This window comes from Salvelinus alpinus, chromosome 2 (assembly GCF_045679555.1).
Source record: "Salvelinus alpinus chromosome 2, SLU_Salpinus.1, whole genome shotgun sequence".
NCBI classification, from domain to species: Eukaryota; Metazoa; Chordata; class Actinopteri; order Salmoniformes; family Salmonidae; genus Salvelinus; species Salvelinus alpinus.
In genome coordinates this window covers 31023594-31041165 of record NC_092087.1, presented here as the reverse complement: position 1 = coordinate 31041165, position 17572 = coordinate 31023594, and the positions used below count along the sequence as shown (strand labels likewise).

Sequence of the window (17572 nt, the reverse complement as noted above, 5' to 3'; positions counted from 1 at the left end):
CCCCAAACGTGTGTTTGGTGTGTTTCTGAAAGCTGGGGATTCCATGTTATGAAAGCTGGGGATTCCATGTTATGAAAGCTGGGGATTCCATGTTATGAAAGCTGGGGATTCCATGTTATGAAAGCTGGGGATTCCATGTTATGAAAGCTGGGGATTCCATGTTATGCTCTTTGGGCACCTCCATTAATAAGCATTTAAAACACTACTCTATGGAAGGGGTTGAGCCTTAAGTAGCACAGAATGGAAAAACATTTGTATTGATGCAAATCGTGTCTGAGAAATGAATTATACACAATTACCCATCAATACTGGCCAGTCTTGCCCACCCTCACCAACAAGATGTGGTTAACAAGCAGAAAATAAGATTGAAATGGTGTGTAAAGAGTTGAAAATGAATTTCAATGCTGCATTTGTCCACAATTACCCCCTCGTTCAGACGTGTTTTATTAGGATTTTTTTCTTCTTCAAATATTCTCAAAGCAGATTGGAAACATTCTTGGTATTACCCCTCTTTCTTCAGAGAATAAATCATTAAGGATTTTGGTGACAAAACAGAGATTTTCTCTCCTGCTGGAGCGTTGGAGGATAACATGGAGGCTCACAGCGTGTTTGATTGTTAATCATGGCACAGGGGCTTTAAGTGCTAATGCTCTCACTGCAGACCTGCAGAAAACACCAGGAACATGGAATGCTTTTTCCATTAATGGCTCTCCAGTACTTAATACGGGCTGACGATACAGCAGCTCTCTCCCTTTCTTCCTAGGCATTCCACTATGTGTTTGGATAATACATGTGTCCTGTTTAGCACTGGGGATTAGGACCTTGGATAATCGTAGAAACAGGATTTTCAATATTCAATTAGTCTATAAAGTGGGTCTGAATTTTTTTAAATATTGAACCAGAATATTTTTTTTTTTGTAGTTAATTTTAAGCTAAATGTGAGTTATTGTATTGTATTAGTTATCATATTTGTGGTAAAGTAAATAGTATGTAGCAGTGATGTTTAAAACAGGAAAACATGTGGCTTTTCTATCACTCTTTAACTGTGGGGAGATGGATGTTCTCTGACAGAGGAATCAGAGTTCACACTCCCTCAATGTCCTGCTGCTGTAGTAAGTGCTCACACACACACACACACACACACACACACACACACACAAACAAACGCATCTACCACCACACACACATACAAACACACAACTCAGCCTGTCTAACTCTATCTATCTGTAGTTAAACAGATGTCGTGTCCAGTTCATTCAGGCAACTCATCTGGAATGTTAGAGATTTGTTGTTGACATAAATTTAGTTTGACATAGATTGAGACTGTGATTTTTTATTTGGTTGTTTATATACTGTATGTTTTCACTATCCTGTCTTCCTCTCCTCTATGTAATGGAAAAACTATACAAATAGACTCTCCATCGTGATGGAAATGAGAATTTTATATTGTGGTTTTTCAGACAGCATCTGTCCGGAGGAGATATGCCTGTGTGTTGGTATGTGTGAGCTATTTTCTCTAGTGTCTGGTATTGATGGGCTACCCGTTACTGGTAAAGATTGACAAAAATTCTGTGATTCCCAGTAAATGGACTGCGGTGGCCAACTGCCAAGTTTATAATGGAATCCTGCTGCGTTCAGCATTGCCGACAGGTCCTCGCACCCATCCCAATCCCATAACCTTTCCCGACAGCGCACATTTTTCCATTACGGCCGCTGGAAAAGCCATCCGTGCCGGCACTGGGGTTGTTGTCGTGTGGGATATAAATTTGGTTGGTTTGCGAGAGAGAAGCGCAAGCTATGTCAGGGGTGGGGAGGTGGGTTAAGCTGTGCTTGGCTGGGCTAGAGGTATGAGCACAGCGATGTTGTGTTGGTCCTGTTTCATCTAGTGTCACAGCAGGTGTTGGATAGAGGAAAGGCCAGGAGTATGAGGTGGTGGCAGGGAGCAGAAATATCAGCAGTGGCTGAAAACATTATTATTGCTTTTTTGATGGAGAAATATTTTTGTGTGTCAATCAACTGGGGCTCTTTTGGTTTGAAGACCTGATAGGATTTGTTTCACAACAAATATTTCCCAAACTAATTTCTGAAACATTATATTTTTGAAGTCTAAATGACCCTAAATACCCACAATAGCTAGGTTTCCATCCAATTGGTGAATAATCATTTATATCTAAAAATCTGCATTTTCCCACCAGAGATGTTTCCCTCAAATTAAATTGTTGCAGATGAAAAACTGTTCGTGATGATGAAGTGCACATATAATACCTTTTGCGTTTAAATTCCCATGGGTCTAATAAAAAATGCAAGTTAAATGGGTTTCCATCGCATTTTCCACTCACAAAAAATTTTGCGTTATATAGCAAGTGTGTCTATTCTTGTATTGGCACGTGCTCTCTAGCCAACAGCTCTATCTGCACACGGTTGGCTGATCAGTTTGGCACCTGATCAGATTATGATTATGGAAAAAACGGCAAGATTATTTTTTATTTGTCATCTACATTACTTGCATAAAACAGTTGGATGGAAACTTGGATAGGGACATATAAACAACTAGTTGTTTCAAGATAAATATACAAATCGGTGCTTTTGTCTCCGTAACCAAGTTTTCCATGCTGTGATGAAAGCTTCTGTTGTGATTCCTTTTACAGTGCCTTAATTACCAGGAAGTAATTGGGCAAATAGTTAAAGCATGCGATTGAAGAACTCATTAACAACAATTTAGCTCGACACATGTCCTTCTCTCTGCTCTCCATTCCTTAAAACCAAAATTACTTAGAGCACAATAAATACAATTGTACATTTGTCCTAATAAAATGTAGCCTTGCCTTTGTTCTAATTGTTCCAAGTTCGAACAGTTTATCTGTTACACATTTTAAGCACAGGTAGTTGCATTGTATTTACAGAGCCTGCTGTACCTGGTTATGGCATGGTGAAACAGCAGCACTGTAAAAGGAAACATATCCAAAACTGAGGTGGTCTACATCCTCCCCAGAAACAATGTTAGGTCATATACAACTCTATGGCCACTATCTTCAAATAAGCCTTTGAAGCCCTAGTTATTCATGGGAGATGTGTTCTTTGGCAGTCGTTTTGGCTAAATTCCTCTTTATTGCATGACAGGGACACCTGCTGGGAGAGGGGAGAAAACAACTGCTGCTCATGAGGCTCCAGCAGTACCAAGAGCTAGAGTTAGAGTTTGTGTTCAAACCTTACAAGGGAAGAAGCCCTCTGTAATGAAATACAAACATTGCAACGTTTTTAGACAAATCCCAGGGATATTGAAGTTGAGGATAACATACAGAGGGCCACGATGCATTGTCTCAGAGTGAAATAACATAAATCCATGTAGGAAAATACTGCTACAAGTCAGTCTATCAACCACACTCAGGTGTACTGGGCTGTTGATCACAGCACATCTTAAAACCACATTTCTGTACCTCCAACAATTATTACTGTGAATCAATGATGAATAGACATATTGGACCTTTTTGATTAAACCTGGAATGGATCCAACAGGTCCACACACAAGATAACTGATTAGGGCAAAGGAAAACTATTAAACATGACATAAAATTCAAGGCTTCTTTCTATGTGTTAGGAAGGAGTCTGAGCAATAGCTTGAAAAAAATAACCTACAGTACCAGTCAAAAGTTTGTACACACCTACTCATTCCAGGGTTTTTCTTTATTTTCACTATTTTCTATATTGTAGAATAATAGTGAAGACATCAAAACTATGAAATGCCACATATGGAATCATGTAGTAACCAAAAAAAGTGTTTAACAAATCTAAATATATTTTAGATTTGAGATTATTCAAAGTAGCCACCTTTTGCCTTGATGACAGCTTTGCACACTCTTGGCATTCTCTCAACCAGCTTCACCTGGAATGCTTATCCAACAGTCTTTAAGGAGTTCCCACATATGCTGAGCACTTGTTGGCTGCTTTTCCTTCATTCTGCGGTCCAACTCACCCCAAACCATCTCAATTGGGTTGAGGTTAGGTGATTGGGGGGCAAGGTCATCTGATGCAACACTCTATCACTCTCCTTTTTGGTCAAATAGCCCTTACACAGCCTGGAGGTGTGTTGGGTCAATGTCCTGTTGAAAAACAAATAATAGTCCCACTAAGCGCAAACCAGATGGGATGGCGTATCATTGCCGAATGCTGTTAACTTCTCTAGGATATGTGGGACGCTACCGTCCCACTTGGCCAATAGCCAGGGAAAATGTAGAGCGCCAAATTCAAAAAAATTATATAAAATCAAACTTTCATTAAATCACACATGTAAGATACCAAATTAAAGCTACACTCGTTGTGAATCCAGCCACCATGTCAGATTTCCAAAAGGCTTTAAACAAAGAGAGTGTAGCATATTTCAACACTGCAGGCACGACACAAAACGCAGAAATAAAATATAAATCATGCCTTACCTTTGACGAGATTCTTTTGTTGGCATTCCAATATGTCCCATAAACATCACAAATGGTCCTTTTGTTCGATTAATTCCGTCCATATATATCCAAATTGTCCATTTATTTGGCGCGGTTGATCCAGAAAAAAACAGCTTCCAATTTGCGCAAAGTCACTACAAAATATCTCAAGAATTACCTCTAAACTTTGCCAAAACATTTCAAACTACTTTTGTAATACAACTTAAGGTATTTGTAAACGTTAATAATCGATCAAATTGAAGACGGGTCTATCTGTTTTCAATACAGGAGACCAACAAACTAACGCTACTTTTCTAGTCTTGCGCAACTCTCAAACAGTACACATGACGTTACACTGTTTCCAGGTGGCCTAACTTCTTCATTGCACAAAGGAATAACCTCAACCTATTGAGGAGTGGTGACATCCAGTGGAAGCGGTAGGAACTGAAAACAGGGTGATTAGAAATCCAGTATTCCAATGAAAACTCATTGAACAGACAGTGACTTAAAAAAAATAAAAAATTAATGGTTAGTCCTCGGGGTTTTGCTTGCTACATAAGTTCTGTTATACTTACAGACATGATTCAAACAGTTTTAGAAACTTCAGAGTGTTGTCTATAAAAATCTACTAATAATATGCATATCTTATATTCTGGGGATGAGTAGAAGGAAGTTGAAATTGGGCACGCTATTTATCCAATAGTGAATTTGCTGCCCCCTATCCTAGAGAAGTTAAGTCTGCCTTGAATTCTAAATAAATCACTGACAGTGTCACCAGCAAAGCACCACCACACTATCACACCTCCTCCGCCCTGCTTCACGGTGGGGACCACACATGCTGAGATCATCCATTCACCTACTCTGCGTCTCACAAAGACACAGTGGTAGGAACCAAAAATCCCAAATTTGGACTCAGTTGATGTTGAGATGTGTCTGTTACTTGAACTCAATTTCGTAGGCTGGTAACTCTAATTAACTTAATTAACTTAACTCTGCAGCAGAGTTAACTCTGGGCCTTCCTTTCCTGTCGTGGTCCTCATGAGAGCCAGTTTCATCATAGCGCTTGATGGTTTTTGCGACTGCACTTGAAGAAACTTTCTAAGTTCTTGACATTTTCCATATTGACTGACCTTTATGTCTTAAAGTAATGATGGACTGTCATTTTTCTTTGCTTATTTGAGCTGTTCTTGCCATAATATGGATGTGGTCTTTTACCAAATAGGGCTATCTTCTGTATACCACCCCTACCTTGTCACAACACAACTGATTAGCTCAAACACATTAAGAAGGAAAGAAATTCCACAAATTAACTTTTAACAAGGCACACCTGTTAACTGAAATGCATTCCAAGTGACTACCTCCTGAAGCTGGTTGAGAGAATGCCAAGAGTGTGCAAAGTTGTCATCAAGGTAAAGGGTGGCTACTTTGAAGAATCTCAAATATAAAATATATTTTGATTTGTTTAAACCCTTTTTGGTTACTACATTATAACATATATGTTATTTCATAGTTTTGATGTCTTCACTATTATTCTACAATGTAGAAAATAGAAAATAAGAAAAACCTTGGAATGAGTAGGTGTGTCCAAACTTTTGACTGGTGCTGGATGTTGGATAATAAATCATTGTAGTAAGTTAGCTCTCCATTTTTCTCTGTCCTGGAAGTGATGTGTGTTTTGGAGTGAGAGGGACCATGGATGCCATGTGTGAGGAGAGCCTGTGGTGCTGTGGAAGTGGGCTGGGCCTACACACGCATGCACGCGCACGCACGCACGCACGCACGCACGCACGCACGCACGCACGCACGCACACACACACACACACACACACACACACACACACACACACACACACACACACACACACACACACACACACACACACACACACACACACACACACACACACACACAGGGGATCAGAGACAGGCAGAGCTGCTCTCACCCCTGCCTCCCTTTGATCCGTGTCCCCAGGCCTGCCTGGCTACCCGCGCTGCTCTGCACCGCACCACGCACGCTGACACCACGCTATGCTCGCCTTGCTAGCGACTCCCCACAACTGTCTGACATAGATAAGCCAGGGGAGACTCCAAACTGCCGCTGCCGCTCTTCTCTTCCATTAGCGAGCACTGACGCTTATTTAAAAAATGGATGAATTCCATTTAAGACGCCAACACTAGTCGTTGCCAAAAAAGAGGGAGAGAGAGGGAGAGGGAATATATAGGAACAATCTAAAGGCTCTGGCTCCATTCCTCCCCCCTCTCTGACTTCTAACAACACATCCTGCACCTGAATACCAATGAGAGAGGGAGATTCATGTAGTCCCCCACATTATTAAAAGTTGGGCATTAAGCCTCTCACCGGGCACCATGTCAGCTGGCAAGCTCTACTGACAACTAATCAAAGGGGATGAACACATAGCCTGCATTCATAGCTCAGCCTCTCGCAGAGCAAGAGGGGGAATACATAGACGTTAATTAGAACTTCCATTAAAACAAATACTGTTTCAATTTGGCAAGTATAAAAAATATATAAGTGGCTTTCAAAAAAAATATTTAAAAAATAAGACCTGCTCTTGGCAGCTGCCAAAAAAATCAAGGGAGTGTAAATCATATCCACTGGCTATATGTTTCTGCATAGATTATTAGGGCTTGCTGCCTGTTTAACACTTCTGAACTCAGAGGAAAGGATTGCTGGTGTCACAAACATACACACATTGGCAATATGGGGCTTTTGACTATATGTATCTAATTTAAATGCATTTTTATTGTCTGCCAAGATTGAATAGGGTTTTAGGTGCCTTTAGTGTTTGTATGTTAAATGATGCAAGGGCAAAAGTTTTTCCTAAACAGGCTTTTGATTTCTTAACCAGTTAGTGGGCTCTCTGTGGTTGGTTCCATGCCTGTGTTCTCTATAGCTCAACCTCTAACCCCGCTAGAACAGCTAAGTTAAACCAATACGCTCTTTGCCTTCTTGTTTAACATAAATATCTCTGGATGTGGTTTTTATCTATTTTTCACCTACCAACCTGTCCCCTTCTTTTTTTTGGCAACTCCTGCTAATAGTAGGTCTCTCTCTCTCGCTCTCTCTCGCTCTCTGGCTGTCTCTCTCCCTCGCTCTCTCTTTCTCTCTGTCACTCTCTCTCCCCCTGGTGAGGCAGCTCTGCTCCCCACGCCCAGATGAAAGGCTATGGCGACAATAAAAATGCTATTTAAATGCAATGGTGTTTGTGTGCGGGTAAAAGATATTTCCTGCAGAAAGTGAGCTGCTGCATCCTGATAAATAGTAAATATAAGGGAATGCGATTGACATTTATCTTGCAGAGGCAGCCAATATACATTTCAGTAAATCCTAGAAGATTTAAGTAGGAAATGACTGAGACTGATTCACATGCTGTGTGTCCCACGCAGACGAAATGCCTATAAGATTGAGAATGGTATTGCCTTTATTAAAGTATAGGCACATACATCAATTCTATCTTGAAAACCAATTACACACAGGCGTACACTGTGAAACATGCTCAAGACATTTTATTCCATACATTTGTTGCATTATTTTCCATCGCTTAACAATGTTTTTTGCTTCTTCTACTTATTATTATGATTATCATTATTATGATTATCATTATTATTATCGGCATCATCATCATCATCAATATTTTGGGGTCAGGGGTCAGGGGGTGGCAGAATCACAGCAATGCAGGGCTGCAGTCAACCTGCCCTGCTAGCTGTCCGTCTGGAGGTTGGGGATGTTGTCTGGCTGCATGTGTTTCTTGTTAGTTCCAGATGCCACTCTGACAGGTGCATGGACGTGATTAATACCTCTCTGGTCATCTCTCTCTCTCGCTCTCTCTCTCTCTCTCTCTCTCTCTCTCTCTCTCTCTCTCTCTCTCTCTCTCTCTCTCTCTCTCTCTCTCTCTCTCTCTCTCTCTCTCTCTCTCTCTCTCTCTCTCTCTCTCTCTCTCTCTCTCTCTCTCTCTCTCTCTCTCTCTCTCTCTCTCTTTCTGAGTGCTTCATTGGCACACCATCCCTGTTGCTCCCCTCCCCCTCCCCCTCCCCCAGTCTAACCCTATGGTGCTCAGTGGAGAGATAGACCTAATCCAACACACCACCCACATATCTCAGCTTCCCACCAAGATGAAATGGAGCCCAGTATTGCTCAGTGTTATATTTTACAGCATCCTTAGAACATTATTCTGATAACCTTGGACATTAAAGCATCTTTTTTTCAAGCTAAAAACAAAAATATAATTGTGTTACTTTGTAAACATCACATAGCATGTTTCTCTCTCTTTCTCTCTCTCTTTCTTTCTCTCTCTCTTTCTCTCTCTCTCTCTCTCTCTCTCTCTCTCTCTCTCTCTCTCTCTCTCTCTCTCTCTCTCTCTCTCTCTCTCTCTCTCTCTCTCTCTCTCTCTCTCTCTCTCTCTCTCTCTCTCTCTCTCTCTCTCTCTCTCTCTCTCTCTCTCTCGCTCTCTCTCTCACTCTTCCTCTCCCTCTCTTTCTCCCTTGCTCTCTCTTCCTCTTTCTCGTGAGCCAGTAAAATGAGAATGTGTGATGTGGTTGGGTCCCCAGCTGGTTGTCTGGAGCTGCAGCCCACTCCTCTCAGTCTCCAGCTGAGAGCTATTTCACTATTTATTTACATGTAATTATGGCTATGAGGTGCAAACATTAACACTGTCAAGAACAATTTGACCTGACATTTTTCACTAGGCCTGGCCCCTGCTGTTTTTAGCAAACAAACCCCCCCAGCTCCCCCCGACTTCCCCGCTCCCCGATACGCCTCTCTGTCCTCTCCGAGCTGCACCCTCCCTCATACACACAGCCCTGCCTCACTGAAACCACTCTGCTGGAATCAGAAAATCTGCCGTTTAATTTGGCAGAGACGGTGGTGTGAGGAGAGTTGCAGTGTGTGTGTGTGTGTGTGTGTGCGTGCGTGCGTGCGTGCGTGTGTGTGTGTGTGTGTTTGTGTATTGGAGGGGGTTGCTCTTGTTCCTGGTGGCTGAATCCATCCCACAGTAACTCAAGCATATCACTAGCAGAGAATAGAGGATTGCTCCCCACACGTTCTCCAATTGCAGCCCAATAGACGGCATATTAACCTCTGTTTAGTGAGGGGCCCTGCACGCACTGTTGGATGTTTAGGAGGGAGGGAGACCTTTCTCTGGCTAGTAGCAGGCAGCTGTGCTCCATTGAACACAGGGTTAGAGAAGACGGGTGGGGGCCGGGGAAGGAGTCAGGGAAGAAAATGCATTTTGTCAAAACTATTATTCTCCAATTACATTTTATGAAACATTTTGGAATTAGTATTTATTTAAGATCATGTGGAATTTCATTTGATATTGTGTGTGTTTAGGTCTCGAGTTTAGCTGTTAGATAAAATAGTGCAGCTCAGTGTTTGTGGGGAGAGGTGTTAGAGAGCAGAGTTGAGAGACTGGGGGATACTGTGGTAGTATGGCTAACATGTTGTGAGAAGTGACAGCTTGTTCCAATGCCCGCTAATCGTCCTCATCTGTGCCTAGCTTGTCAATGCCCAGATTCTGTCAGTGCCAATCAGGCACTTAATTGAACACAATTAACCCCCCCTCTGCCCGTACAACCCACATGCTTCAAAAACCTATTTCTCTCTCTCCAGTTCCCATCCTCCCTCTCACCCTCTCTTCATCCTGTCTCTGTCTCTCCTCGTCCCATAGCATTGGTGGCGGAAGACACTTTTCACTTTTGATTAACGTGCCGCGGCCAATTAATGCACTGACTCACAGGCCAGGGCCCGTCATCTGCTGCCTGCCACCAACACGTCAGTCTGCGGCACGGCCCCACACAGCTCCCCTACCACTAGCATCACCTCCACCGTGACCAAAACGCTCTAATTCAATTTATGCAATCGCTGTTATTTTTAAATAGTCATTATGTCTTCTCAGATGAGGGGCCTTACTGCCCGCTGGGCTGTTCCTCTCATGTGAGAAGGAGGGCTGAGGGGGAGGGTGGGGGGACTTGGGGTTGCACTGGTCCATTGACTCTTTAGAAAAACTCCTTCATCTTTTCTTTTTTAATTCTCTTTCCTAGTTGTTTTCAAAATGAAGAAATTGATGCTGTTGTTTATTTGATTTGTGCATAATCATTTTACCCTGCATTCTTCAATGTACAGTATCAGTAAAATGTTTCTACTAGCTTTTGAGTAATATTTGCATCACATGTTTTTTTAATCAGTTCTCAGAAATAATTTGTAAATATTCAATATTTTATATGGAATATTGCACCCAATTTTAGCCGTTGCGCAAGTTTGAATTATTTCCAATCAACCAAGAAATACCATTCAGTGTACTCATACTTCTTAATTTATAGGTCAGTAAATTCACAAATACATTTACTCTCTGTAATCACACCCCAGGACTGACATTGAAAAAAACATCTACCCAAATTTGGTGTCATCGTCATCCCTGATCTTAAGTCATTCCCAGCTGAGGCGTGTATCAGCCAGGCAGATCTGCCAAGGTGCGCGATGTTATTCTGTGCCCCTCAGATAACTTCCAGACATTTGGAGTGCTTATTTTCTCCTCTCTGCCCCGGTGACCTCTGCCGAACTTAAAGGTATGTCTTGGGGGCATTCGATTTGGGCAGAACGGGAGCTATCGGTGACAGGGGAGCTAATCCAGTCTTGCGCAGATTAAGAGAAGTGTTTGTGGAGTGGAGTGTGTTGGCGAGGGCGCTGGCGCCGAGAATGGAACACAGGGCTGTCCTATCAGCTCTCCAGGCAGGCTGGCCCTCAGGCCAACTCAGTCCTACAGGAGTCTTTGTACTTCCCAAAGCCTCTCTCTCACACTCTCACTCTCTCTTTCTCTCTTCTCTCTCCTCTTTCCTTCCCCCTCTCTTTGTATCTATATACTCTCTTTTTTATTTTCCTTATGCTGTATCACTTTCTTTCAGATGCAAAAACTTTGTCTGTGAAATATTTTTGTGAACATGAAAAAGCGTATAGTGAACATTTTCATCCGTCACTAGTGCATGTCACTGGGTGAGCAGTGAGCGCAGGTGCACTCTGACCTGATGTGGTCATTCAAGGGTTAAGATGAGCATAGCACATTACATGACCGTATATTCATAATGTAAGTATTGTTTAGGGATATTGCATTGATTGTGTACTTCATATATAGTGAAAATAAAGGTTAATAAATAACATTGTGACGTAAGGCATCTCTTTGAAACTGTGGCTTGAACATGTCACTGTAGGGAATTTAGCGAGTATTGTATGTAAGAAAATTATGCAATTTTTTCAATTTTTGAAAATAATGCCTTCCGCTTTCTCAGTCAGTCAACTGCCTCGCAGTAAGTCAAGTTATTTTATTCAGGAAGCAAATCCAACAAAGAGCAAAGGCTCGTCAAACATTTAAGTAGACAAAAAAATATAATTTGACTGTTAAGGAAATTAGCAGGGTATAAAAGAATGTATTTTTGTGTCGCAAATGCTCAATTTATTTTTCTGAAAGGATTCACATTGTATCAACTTACAGTTCCCTGTTCACTCTGCCGCAGGGCTGGAGGGCTCAGAAGTTGAGAGAATTAATTAGTTTTTTATTATTATTTATAAAGTAATCTATCTGTATAGAGAGAGGCAGGGGACGCCCTGGAGCAGTGTCCTTTAAACTGGTCCTGGCTCACATTATCTCCTCCAACAGCCCTAGCACAAAGTCAAACAACAAACGAACACTGAAGACACTGTACGGAGAGAGAGAGAGAGAGGGAGGAAGGGGTGTAGTGGAGGACTGTTCTGAAAGGGAGTGAGGGTGTTAAGTGTGTATTGAGTGGTGTTGTTCTGGAGCAGAGCAGGTCTAAAGGCCTGTTGAGGGTGTGTTTTACACCCTGCAGCTGATACTCAGCATCAGCCATATCTCCACCCACATCAGATAATAGGGGGAAGTGGTGAAATGGCATTGATTTTTATTTAGCTGTGTGAAAGCAGTAGGACATTACAGATAGCTAATATGAACCCAGGCTCAATCGAGGAGCTTACCTTTCCCCCCTCCAGCATCAGTTAACCAAAACCTTCTGAACAATTTTAGGAAGGGCATCTCAAGGATACAACCGTCCAGACATACTGTCTTTTTTACAAACTTTTTTGCAATCTTGGGGAAAAAATGTAATTATAACATTGTCCATGAAAAGTGGCCATCTCTGTTGAGGAACTGGTGAAATCTATGAATAGTAATTAGGCTCAATTTAGCACAGCCCCTGATTGCTGGCCGTTTTATTATTTCATGTTTAAATAAGGAAGCGATGTAATCAAGCTTCAATTAACTGATGACTATATCTGGCACCACCCCCTCCAGCTGTCTCCCTGGACCCCCAACTAGCACTTCCTCACACCCAGTCACATGACCAGCACAGCACAGTACACCACAACACAGCCCGGCACAGCACAGTACAGCACAGCCCAGCACAGCAGGGTATAGGAGGTTCCACACTGAGAAGGAGTCTGTTTTCCTGCTCCAATCCATATGGGAGAGAGCATCCCATGTGTCCTGCATGCAGAGAGCCATAAATCTCCCTCTTATGGATACATGTCACATGTTCTGTCTGAATAAGTTGTGGGGCTGGTGGATGGTGGGGGGTTTCCATCCTGATAGAATTAACAAGAGGAAATCACTAACCAGCCTTTATGTCTCTGATGTGCCTCAAGTGCTTCATATTTCCTCAGAGACAGTTTTTGCAGAATAGGATTAATTTGTGGAATAAGATACATTTTCCCTATCCGGTGTGTGTGTCTGGCTATGTATTTCTGAGCAGTAGGGCTGCGTATGTATGCGGTGAAGAGGTTCTACAGTATAATGGTTGTTTGGATGTTCACTCTGGAGATTGACTGGAGCCCTGTCCTTCTGTAGGATATTTTGCACCACAGCATCGGCTCTGTGAACTGTGTTTAAACCTTTTGTGTGCGTGTGTGCGTGTGTGTGTGAGTGTGTGTGTGTGTGTGTGTGTGTGTGTGTGTGTGTGTGTGTGTGTGTGTGTGTGTGTGTGTGTGTGTGTGTGTGTGTGTGTGTGTGTGTGTGTGTGTGTGTGTGTGTGTGTGTGTGTGTGTGTGTGTGTGTGTGTGTGTTTAACCACCTCCATGATGGGCTAATTGGTTTAGCAGCCAAAGCGCCAAAGGCCAGCCCAGCGTAACGGGACACAACGTGAACCTGATGTTGGGGAGGATGCTTCCATGCAATATAAGGGAAGCATGTGTGGGACCATTTCCCCATTCTCCCCCATTCACAATCTCCCCGGCCCTTTCTAGTTTTATAAAAAGGGACATTATAGTCCAATTCTAACGTTTCAGTTTCGGCCAGAAGCTCAGTAGAAACCTCCATCTGCATTGCATTGTGGCGATGGTCTGTGCCTCTAGTCTAATGGAGATAATCATATCCATACCACAAGTGTATTATTTGTTAACTCATCATACAAATATTAGATGAGATTACAGAGTATTGAAATAAATGCACTCATGCTGTATAAATAACACCCCTAATACTTACCCTAGCCATAACCCTAACTCATACTAGCAGTAGGCCCTTCAGTGAGGCTAGTGGAGACTATTTCTGTGGGGGATCTGATCTAAGAGGATCGTTTACTGCTTCCAACTTCATTACTATTCATGAGATGGCTAGGCTAGGGGATGGAGATTAGGGAGTCCCTCAGTGCTTGTTGTGATGTAGGCCCCAGGCCTCCTCCAGCCTCCAGGCTCTGGGACATACAGGGTCTGTCTGTCAGTGGCTCTATTATCACCCTAAGACCCTTCTGTCCCCACACTGTCCCCACACTGTCCCTGCGTTTAACGCTGAACTCACTGGCACCACTAATAGAACACTCTTTTTGTTTCTTCCCCTCCCTCACCCCATCTCCCTCTCTCACCCCATATCCCTCTCTCACCCCATCTCCCTCCCTCACCCCATCTCCCTCCCTCACCTCATCTCCCTCTCTCACCCCATATCCCTCTCTCACCCCATCTCCCTCCCTCACCCCATCTCCCTCCCTCACCTCATCTCCCTCTCTCACCCCATTTCCCTCTCTCACCCCATCTCTCTACATCCCTACATCTCCCTACATCTACATCCCCATCCCTCGCCCCTTTCCTTTCCCCCCCCTTTTTTGTTGGTCCATGTTTCAAAGTTAAAAGACTGTTTTTTACATCTGTACAACTCAATAGTGCAGTCACTCAATCTCATCCATGTGTTATTTAGGACCTCAGCCTTTCTAACTCCCCCTCTGTCTCCCCTCTGCTCTCCCTCTCCAGGTGATGAGCATCCTGAGTAACCCCAACGCGGTGCCCTCCCAGTCCCAGCATGACTTCTCCATCTCCCCCCTCCATGGCAGCCTGGAGTCCTCCAACCCCATCTCAGCCAGCTGTAGCCAGCGCTCTGACTCCATCAAGGGAGTGGACAGCCTGGCTTCCTCCCAGTCCTACTGCCCCCCCACCTACAGCGCCACCAGCTACAGTGTGGACCCCGTCACCGCTGGATACCAGTACAGCCAGTATGGACAGAGTAAGTACTGCATCTGCGTTTATGTGTGAATGTGAGAAAGTGAGTGTGTGTGTTTGTTTATGGATGTCTTTTGCCTTTCCCATCTGACCTCCTTCCAAGTCTCCTGCCTGTCTTCCATCTCATATTACATGGGACCAGTGGTAGTTAGAGGAAATGGTGCCGCTACCACCACCTCCCAGGCCGGGCTGCCCCCTGACCTTTGACTCCTGGTCTGTCAGAGCAGACACGTGCTCCTGATAAAGGCCTCTGATTCCCATTCGGTGCTGCCTAGCTTAGTCACACTATGCTCTGCTCTGCTTGGCTGGGAATGAGGAGAGGGCCACTTCAAAGGCACTAACACACCCTGAGGGGCCACACTGTCCTCTTAGCCACCCCTTTCTCTCTCTTTCTATCTCACACACACACACACACAAACAAACACACACACACACACCTCGGGGCAGGAAACAGGCTGATCTATTAGATTAGCATAATTATTGACTGATGCTGTCACAACCCTTCATAAGGGGTAAACTGTAGCACACTTCCCCAGCCAGCCTCCTTTGGTCCCATGTGTATACCTGTGCGTGTTTGTGTGTGTGTGTGTGTGTGTGTGTGTGTGTGTGTGTGTGTGTGTGTGTGTGTGTGTGTGTGTGTGTGTGTGTGTGTGTGTGTGTGTGTGTGTGTGTGTGTGTGTGTGTGTGTGTGTGTGTGTGTGTGTGTGTGTGTGTGTGTGTGTGTGTGTGTGTGTGTGCGTGAGTGTGTGTGACAGTAGTGTTATCTGCAGCCAGCTTGCAGAGCAGAGAGACTGATGGCCGTGTGGATGTGATCTGATCTGTGGTTAATTAAGACAGTGATTGAGCACAGTGGCTGGCTAATGAATGGAGGAGAAAAGAGAGAGCTGCTGTCTACTGATGAAAATGATCGGGGAAGGGAAGTGTGGAGGGCATGAAATCAGAGATGCCAAGTGTAATGAAGACTGGCACACACAATACACTCTGGGACCATGCTGAGTGACAGCATGGAGACACTATGAGGTGGCACATGCCCGTGCCAAGTCTATGCCAACCTCAAACAGGGCATGGGAAAGAGATTGTTTTGTTTTCAAATTATTTCTCATTTTACTCCACTTGGTTCTGTCAGAACTCATTTAGAACAGAGTCAGACAGAGAGATGAAATGAACAACAGTGACCAACAAGAACATAAGGGTTGGCCGTGTGTTGTGTGTGAGTGTGTGTTTATGTGTGTGTGTGTGTGTGTGTGTGTGTGTGTGTGTGTGTGTGTGTGTGTGTGTGTGTGTGTGTGTGTGTGTGTGTGTGTGTGTGTGTGTGTGTGTGTGTGTGTGCGTGTGTATATCCCTCACATGCAAATGTGTGACTTTTTGTGTGTCTGTTCTCTCCAGCTGCAGTTGACTACTTGGCTAAGAACGTGAGTCTGTCCACCCAGAGGAGGATGAAGCTGGGAGACCACTCTGCTGTCCTGGGACTGCTGCAGGTGGAGACGGGACAGGCCTACTGAAACACCCAGCCTCCGCCTGGCTCTACCCAGTCTAAACTCAACACCCCCCTACAGTACATACACCACCCTACTGCTGCCCCCCACCCTGCAGCCCAACCACTGCACCAGCACACACTCTCTCTCTCCCCACCCAGCAGGCAGCCAGGCAGTCAGGCTGTGTAAACCTTGGCTCTGCCCCTCCCCTGTGCCATCCTCACCCCTGATTGGCTCTGTCCAGACATCCCAGAGACATTGGCTCCAGCCAGCATGGAGAACACGCCCCCTGGCTGCAGTCGAGTCCACACTCAGAGCCATTTCCAAATGTACATTGACCTTGTTGTTTATAGTAGTTCACTAAGCCAATGTCATTCAAATGATAATCCCTCTTGTTTTATATCAATATTGTTTATATTATTATTGCTGTTATGATTATGATTCATGTGATTTTGTTTTTTATTCCCTTCATGGCTCTTTTTTCTGTCAGTGTGAAATGCTAGCAGATGACTGAGGTGATACAGTGTAGTGTGGTGCAGAGTGTGTCTGTGTGTGTGTGTGAATGTGTGCGTACGTTCATGCGTGTGGCGGCCCAGTCAGAGAGAGAAGCTCCCACATGAGAAAATACTACAGTTTACTATAGAATAATACAGTACTTACTATCGAATTCTACAGTAAATTGTAGTATACTGTAGAATACTATACTACACACTGTAGTATCCCTTGACCATGTATAGTACTTACTATAGAAAGTTGTAAGATACTGTAGAACACTATAGGAGATACTACATTATTATCTGAAAAAAAATATGTAGTGTATAGTACAGTACTGTCAGGAAAAACAGTACAGTCTGCAAAAACACTACACTTTTTAAACTTTAGTAAAAACTACAGTATTTAATTTGCATATGGCCTGCCTGCCCCCCCCCCCCCCCCCCCCACACTGTAATTTGTGCCACCCATAAGTGAAAACCTACATGCCAAGTATAGAACATATGTTATGTCCCCTACAGGTTATAGAAGAGAGCAGACTCTCTGAACTACTGCTCAGACCCCCGATCTACCTACCTACAAGGAGAAAGCTTCCACTTCTAAACTATACAGTATACTACAGTTCCCAAAAACACAACATTTATTCATATAGTATATACTTT

At 43.6% G+C, this 17572-nt stretch overlaps 1 protein-coding gene across 8 annotated transcripts in view; it reads left to right on the top strand.

Annotated features, from left to right (window-relative positions):
* LOC139558689 (paired box protein Pax-7) overlaps positions 1 to 17344 on the top strand; it is a 58540-nt gene extending 41196 nt beyond the window's left edge. For all 8 annotated transcript variants that reach the window (XM_071374015.1, XM_071374006.1, XM_071374068.1 and 5 more), the window contains exons 8-9: positions 14698 to 14947; positions 16330 to 17344. In XM_071374015.1, the coding sequence (XP_071230116.1) occupies positions 14698 to 14947; positions 16330 to 16445 (366 nt within the window). In that variant the 3' untranslated portion in view covers positions 16446 to 17344. The remainder of the gene's footprint in view (positions 1 to 14697; positions 14948 to 16329) is intronic.
* Positions 17345 to 17572: the final 228 nt, after the last annotated feature.